This window comes from Diorhabda sublineata, chromosome 7, assembly GCF_026230105.1.
Source record: "Diorhabda sublineata isolate icDioSubl1.1 chromosome 7, icDioSubl1.1, whole genome shotgun sequence".
NCBI classification, from domain to species: Eukaryota; Metazoa; Arthropoda; class Insecta; order Coleoptera; family Chrysomelidae; genus Diorhabda; species Diorhabda sublineata.
In genome coordinates, this window is record NC_079480.1 from 33,339,081 (window position 1) to 33,347,216 (window position 8,136).

The window sequence follows — 8,136 nt, forward strand, 5'->3', positions numbered from 1 at the left end:
GCTTTGTAATATCTAAATTCTCCCACATAACTTGTAATTCTCCCTGAATGAGAGCCATGTGACGGGCGAAGTTTTTTTTGTGATGTCGTATGTATTTAATTCTGAAATGTTTTTAATTATTGTTGATTGTCTGTAGTAGGATTTGATGATCATTTTTTCTGTTAGTAAATTTCTATGCAGCACTAATGCTTCTACTCAAAGTGGTTCTACTGGTGTAGATTTCATTGCTCCGATACCACACTGTTCTGTACAAATTTTATTTTTTTCAATAAATTTGGCAAGTAACACAATAATGAGGGTCGCATCCCCACCATGTACTTTGTATTAATTTTGGCAAGTTTTAAACCCTTGTTGCATTTTGTAATAATACAGGGTGCGGCAGCATAACTTCCTTTTTTCAAAAGTTAATAAAACTTATTGTATGAATCAGAAAATTTTTATTCGTTTTTTATAATACAGGCACATACATAAAGTTTTGTTTTACTGAGTTTTGAAGATCAAATCAGTTAGGTGACGTCCCCCATTCTCCATACACTGAGTAAACCGATTTCTGGCGTTTGTCATGACTCTTGCCAGCATAGCAGGCGTTATGTTGGCAATTTCTTCCTGGATGTTCGACTTCAAATCTTGTAGGGTCCTTGGACGGTTCACATACACACGGGATTTCAAAAAACCCCATAGGAAATAATCACAAGGGGTCAAATCGGGAGAGCGGGCTGGCCACTCCAAATCGCCCCTAATTGAGATAAGGCGCTCTGGGAAGTGTTCCCTCAAAACAGCCATCGATGTTCTTGAAGTGTGTGCCGTTGCTTCGTCTTGTTGGAACCAAGTGTCCCCTAAGTCCAACTCATCTAGCCGTGGGAAAAAAAATTCCTGTAACATGTTTACATACCGGTGCGAATTCACTGTCACTGTGACTTCATTTTCCTCAAAGAACCAGGGACCAATAATTCCACGTGAGTAAATTGCACACCACACTGTGACTTTAGGTGAATGCAAAGGCCGTTGATGCAATTGTCGAAGATTGGTATCAGCCCAGTAGCGCATGTTTTGTTTGTTTACGGATCCACACAAATGAAAATGGGCTTCATCACTAAAAAAAACAATAGCGTCCTCAGGAACGACTTCCAGAAAAACCTCACACGCGTTCCTCCGAGAATTGAAGTCACGTTCAGAAAGTTCCTGCACAATTGCCATCTTGTATGGATGAAAATGAAGATCATCATGAAGTATTCTCCTCACAGAACGATCGGAAAGTCCAAGGGCAGACGCATGTTTGCGCGCAGAACGCCGTGGTGATCGCAACACTGAAGTTCTAACTAACTCAATGTTCTCCGGTGATCTAATGAGCCGAGGGACTCCAGTTCTTCGTCTTGTCACACTTGCAGTTTGTCTGAACGTAGTGACCCACGTAACAATTGATTTCCGGTCCGGGACAGGGGCCAAGGGGGCTAAATTAAAGCGATTCCGAAAGGCGCGCTGGGTTGCGATCACAGAACATCCGCTCGAAAAGTAAACCTCAACGGCAAACGCACGCTCCTCACTGTTCCAACGCATGATGGCGACTGAACTGTGCCGGGACAAAACTTTATAGTCCCCCCTCTCGAACGAGACCACTAGCACTCCGTTACGACATCTACCGACTAAATGGCGAACTTTTTAAAAAAGGAAGTTATGCTGCCGCACCCTGTATTTTCTATATGGTTTTTCTAAAAGAGTTTTTTATCTAGGGTAATAACAAGATAACTGACTGATGTTGGGGCTGGATATTGAATCTCGATTATTGTAACTTTGTCATGTAAAAAACATAATATTCGATTTTTTTTTTGGAGTAACGTGAAATCCTAATGATTCTGATTTCTTTGTAATATAAATAACCAGTTGCTTTAGATTTGTTGAAGCATCTGTATATTGGATAAGTCTGTAATTTCTTCGTGTAGAATTATAGCTCCTTGAGGTAATCCTATGGAGGGTTTGTAAGTGAATTTTGTCCATAGATCTGACGTAAACTTTTCTATAAGGAAATAGGTTACATACTGCATTACAAATTCTTTTTGTTTATTTCAATATTGACCAAATGAACGGTTAGCAAAAATTGAAGCCAGACACAACTCGACCTCCTGGACGACCACTTATAAGGTGGTATGAAAGCAGCATCCCAACTACTCCTGGCGAACCCTTGATGAAAATACAGGACCTAGTCCTAACGTAAGAAGAAGAAGAAATCGTTTGGTTTCATTTTATATGTCTTTGTTGTAACTATGATACTTCTATTTCACGAAACAAGTTTGTTTATATTTAACACTGAGTCGTTAAGGATACAAGTTACATCCTAGTGCTGTAAATTCGTCATTGGAATTATCGAGAAAGTTTTTACGGAGTAATATGACTAATGAATATCATAACACGTGCATAATTTACTTTCTAATTCCAGCAAATCGAATAATTTCGTTTTTCAGCACCCGATAGATGTAACTGTAACATCAATAATTAATTTAAGTTTTTTAACCTTTTGGTAGCGTAAATTCTAGAAATAAATATGAAAAAATTCTTAGCAATTTCGGAATATTGAGGATTTACCTTATTTCTTATATAATTTTTGTAAATAATATGTTTCAAGACGAACTAGAAGAGAATATTCTAGCAAATAAACTCATGAAAATACAATTTGATGAAGCCGTCTTCTTGTAAACAGTCCTGTCCAAATTTCTTAGTAAAATATTCGGATTTGTCTGGCTCCAATTATTAAGAAAAAATAAGTGTTTCCAATTATATATTTTTGATAATTATTTCTTGATTTTTTGGTATTAAAATTTGATTTAATCCGATTCTCCGCGCTCATAACCAATTATAACTGAGTAAACCAATTACAACATGTAATTACCCCAAATATTCACCAAACGAGATTGTCTTCAATACTAACAATTGGTTATTACATTTAAAGAAGAGTGTGTCGTTAAATTACATTTTAGTTTGTCGTAGTTTGTCGATTGGCCTAGTTAACCCACCGGTTTATTTTTCGAGGACAAATTTTTCGTATTCAATTTGTGTAGAGCTTCGAGCGGTTTTGGAAATATGGGGTTAACCTGATTTACCCTTTTTTAGACCATCATTTAGCGAATAATATCTAGGTTAATAATTTCAAGTTGCAAAAAATGCCAGATTTATTAAGTGAAATTTTCAAAGTGCGCAGAAATGAGAAAGTCTGTTTAAATATTGATAAATGGTGGACCTGTAACTTAAAATTTATCACATATTATACTTTTAATATAAAGAAAGAAAGTATTACGAAATTAGGATAAAAAGAAGAGATTATTCAATAAGATACTGTATGAGGAATGATGGATAAGCATAACTGAACGTTTTTGAACAAAATTCTCATAAAATATCGCAAGTTTACTAATAGAAACAGTTAAGAAACAGAATAAGAAAGAGTTTTTCCAGGAATGAAAATTATAGATGGGAAATCATAGACTGCAAATATCCCCGGTGTCAAATCACAAATTTAATTGATCGGTTATTGCAACAACTAGTAGGAAAACATTATAATATTGAAATATTTTTTTATAAATAAACTTTATCGACTTGATCATTTCCGATAAAGTTACTTGCGATTAATTATTAAAATATAATATCGTTTAATCGAATAATCTAATTAAGCTTTCACATTTTCTAAGTGAAAGCAAAACTGTTTTTCCAAAGAAATACATTTTGATAAATAAGTTTTTTCCAGTTCGTATAATAATATATACAAAATATCATTTTTTACACACAAAGTTTAAAGTTTTTCAACTAGAAATTATTTTCTAATTTCTCTTCATTGTCGTCAGATTTTCTCACGCGTTTTGATTTGATTTCGGTACAATTTCAGAAACCAAAATGTTTATTGTACTGTACATTACGGTGGCGATGTTGGAAAACACTTTCTTTTTTCACGAGTATTTTCTATACGCACTTTTATTACGGTCTGATGATTTTACAGTTTATGAATGATATCTGGGGCTAGCATGTGAAACCTTCCGGTTAATACGCGGAATAACACAAATTTTCTGAAAGCAATCACGAAAAACCATTTCTACAACAGGAAAATATCGAGGAGATTGGCTCGAAGATTGCAAGAAAACGTAGAATTCCCGTTATGCTCAATCGCTATTCTGAGTATTCTGAATATCTGAATTTTTCTTCTAGTTTAGCATATAATGATTATTATAATTACCAGATATGCACCTTACGAAAACGACAAACATTACAATAATATATAGTCAAAACAGAAACATCGACCGACCTCATTTTTACTATATTGTCGTGTTTTTAATCTTGTAATAAACATCATATCTTCAACACTTCCGACTTCCAAGTAGGTCAAACTTGGAATAATGCTCGCTCGTTGGATTCTTATTTATTATTCATCTCGTGTTATTAAACAGTTAAGTATATATTTAGAATTCACTTTTTAAATAGATTATAATTTAGGCTTCTTTTTGTTTATGAATTTGCTCAAAACTATAAAATTTTCCAAATTAATCAAACAATCAAAATATCAAATTCAATATGGTTTTTATTCTTTTTTTTTTGGTCAAAGATAATGTAAAACCCGCCGAAATTTATCGAAAATTATTTGAAAAATTCGCCTCTCCAAGACTCGAGTGTATATCTTTCCGAAAAGACCGAGAAAAACTCATTTTGGGAGAGCGACGAAGTACTGTAGATAGTACTGAGTAAATAATTCATGAAAAGCTCGGTTACTCCAAAATTTCAGCTAAACACATGTCAAGACTTCTGAATTTTGGGCAGAGATTCACTCGTTATAAATCCTGGAGAGTAAACGCGCGTTTATGGAGTGTACGACGAAAGACGAAGGCGCGCCAGTTAAAGCGAAGGTTGGACAGTCAACGAGAAAGGTGTTTTAAGACATGAGAGGAGTAATTGCGATTGATTTTTTGATTGAATATCGCGCGGAATTATAGAAAAACCCGGTGAAACATGTCTACAGATCAAAACGACGCGATAATCCAATCCGTAGTGCGACGGTGCTGCAGGACATCGCCTGATCGCATACAGTTCGTCTTACGATGGATACGTTGAACGAAAAATGTATCCGAAAGCTTCCGGAGGAATAGTTGCGGTTGATTTTTTGATTGAATATCGCGCGGAATTATAGAAAAACCCGGTGAAACATGTCTACAGATCAAAACGACGCGATATTCCAATCCGTAGTGCGACGGTGCTGCAGGACATCGCCTGATCGCATACAGTTCGTCTTACGATGGAAACGTTGAACGAAAAATGTATCCGAAAGCTTCCGGAGGAATAGTTGCGGTTGATTTTTTGATTGAATATCGCGCGGAATTATAGAAAAACCCGGTGAAACATGTCTACAGATCAAAACGACGCGATTTTCCAATCCGTAGTGCGACGGTGCTGCAGGACATCGCCTGATCGCATACAGTTCGTCTTACGATGGAAACGTTGAACGAAAAATGTATCCGAAAGCTTCCGGAGGAATAGTTGCGGTTGATTTTTTGATTGAATATCGCGCGGAATTATAGAAAAACCCGGTGAAACATGTCTACAGATCAAAACGACGCGATATTCCAATCCGTAGTGCGACGGTGCTGCAGGACATCGCCTGACCGCATACAGTTCGTCTTACGATGGAAACGTTGAACGAAAAATGTATCCGAAAGCTTCCGGAGGAATAGTTGCGGTTGATTTTTTGACTGAATATCGCGCGGAATTATAGAAAAACCCGGTGAAACATGTCTACAGATCAAAACGACGCGATAATCCAATCCGTAGTGCGACGGTGCTGCAGGACATCGCCTGATCGCATACAGTTCGTCTTACGATGGAAACGTTGAACGAAAAATGTATCCGAAAGCTTCCGGAGGAATAGTTGCGGTTGATTTTTTGATTAAATATCGCGCGGAATTATAGAAAAACCCGGTGAAACATGTCTACAGATCAAAACGACGCGATAATCCAATCCGTAGTGCGACGGTGCTGCAGGACATCGCCTGACCGCATACAGTTCGTCTTACGATGGAAACGTTGAACGAAAAAGCTTCCGGAGGAATAACAAAAATATATAGAGCGTGACAGAAACTATCTAGAAAAGATTGTAAAAAATTTCAGCTCTATAACTTAATAAAAAGTCCTATTCCGAGGCAAATTTGTGGGTCTATGAGCTATATTCGGTTTTACGGTGGATGGGCTGCTAACCCGTTCCACCAACCCCTCCTCCTGGGTACTGGTTAGAAAGATAAAATCACCAGCAGGACAAAGAAGCCTTGGAAGACCTAGGAAAAGATGGAGTGACAACCTCCCAGGTGACAGCGTAGAGGCAATGATGCCTATACACAGCAGGAAGAAGAAAAATTATTATTAAAATATATAGATACCTTATGAACTATCGATTCTGTTTAACGACCAAACAAAAATGATAATATAAACTTGCTATCGATACCTATTTATATATTATTGAATTTGTAACTTACCGCAAAATGGTATTCCTTCTGGAACCCATAAGCCATTTTGACATACCCTTCGAGACGGACCCAATAGCTCAAATCCTCTCTCACAGGAATATGTTGCAACAGTACCTGGACCCAAATTCTCATCTGAAAATACTATAGAAGAATGAGCTGGGGCTCCAGGAAAACTACATTCGGTAGGCGTTTCGCATAATATTCCTGAAAAAAAAACCAAACGAGATCAGTATGTTAATAATTTTACTGGTATTTCTAATTTCATCACCAGCTTATCCAGTCAAATAAGTCTTTATTCCATTCAATCATACCTACGTGATTAGTAAGAATTTTCATTCATTATTATTTGGTTTCTTGAGCAACTGACCTATATGTGCATTTTAAATTATCGCTTATGGAATATTAATTATTATGATATTAATTCACGTATTTCTATATACGAAGATGGCCTTCGCCCGTAAGGAAATAAAAAAAAGCAACATCCGCGATATTAAAATGACATATCCTTCTAAAACATACAAAATATTCTATTGTCTTATCATTTGGCGTGCATATGACTTCATGGTACTATAAACATTAACATCGATAATATCAAAATGATTACAGCATTACACGCTTTTCAAAATATGGTACAATGTGATACCTATTAAGATTATGGTATTTTATGAAATTATTAACCAGGCCAAGATCATTTTTGATGTTTCCATAATTGGTTTTCACCGATCCACGGCAGAAATGGACATTATTGTCTTGTTTAATGAAATCTATATCAATAAATCGTGTGACTAACTGAGAAAAACACATTTTTTTACCAAAAATTCGATTTTATTCATCAATGTAAACTCCTTCAAGGGGAATACTGTCATTCCAACTTCTCGATGCCGTACTTGTGGAAGGATTTGTCTTTTGTCTCAAATTAGGCTTCAATTTCAGCAATTGCTTCTACATTTGAGCTAAATTTCCTACCGGCGATTATTTTCTTGAGATCAGCGAATAGCCAAGTAGTCACTGGGGGCCAAATCTGGACTATAAGATAGATGAGGAAGCAATTTAACATGTAATTCGATCAATTTGTCTTGGTTTTCTCTTCAACATATGAGGTCGATTTTCCTTGATTCTTGCATTCAAACGATCTAACACCTTTATGTAGTATTCGCTATTGATCGTTTATCCCTTTTGGAGATAGTCGATGAACAATATTCCAATCGCATCCCAAATTACTGAAGCCATAAGTTTATCAGCCAACTTTTGTACCTTTGGACGCTTCGGACGTAATTCACCGGCTGTAGTTCACTCAGATGATGATCCATATTTCATCCATTGTCACATATCGAAAGCAAATATCTGATTTATTACGTGTAAACATGGCCGACCATTGCTCTGGATCATCAACACTTTATTGTTTTTGATGACCGTGAGTAAACGCAGAACCCGTTTCGAAAAAAGCTTTCTCAAGGTCAAATGCTCAAACATAATTATAAACACACTGCCTTCTGATATCTTTACGATCTCAGCTATCTCACGTAATTTCAATCTACGATTAGATATAACTTTTTTGATGTTTTTTTGTACAATCAGAAGATTCACCATCATCGGTGTCTGTACGACCACGTTTAAATTCAATTAACCAATTAACTTTTGAAGTCAT

At 36.3% G+C, this 8,136-nt stretch overlaps 1 protein-coding gene across 1 annotated transcript in view; it reads right to left on the minus strand.

Moving 5' to 3' along the window:
- Positions 1-8,136, minus strand: part of LOC130447135 (uncharacterized) — a 31,584-nt gene extending 23,448 nt beyond the window's left edge. The window contains exons 1-2 of the mRNA XM_056783792.1: positions 8,076-8,136; positions 6,498-6,692 (exon numbers count right to left, since the gene is read on the minus strand). Coding sequence (XP_056639770.1) covers positions 6,498-6,692; positions 8,076-8,136 — 256 coding nt within the window. The remainder of the gene's footprint in view (positions 1-6,497; positions 6,693-8,075) is intronic.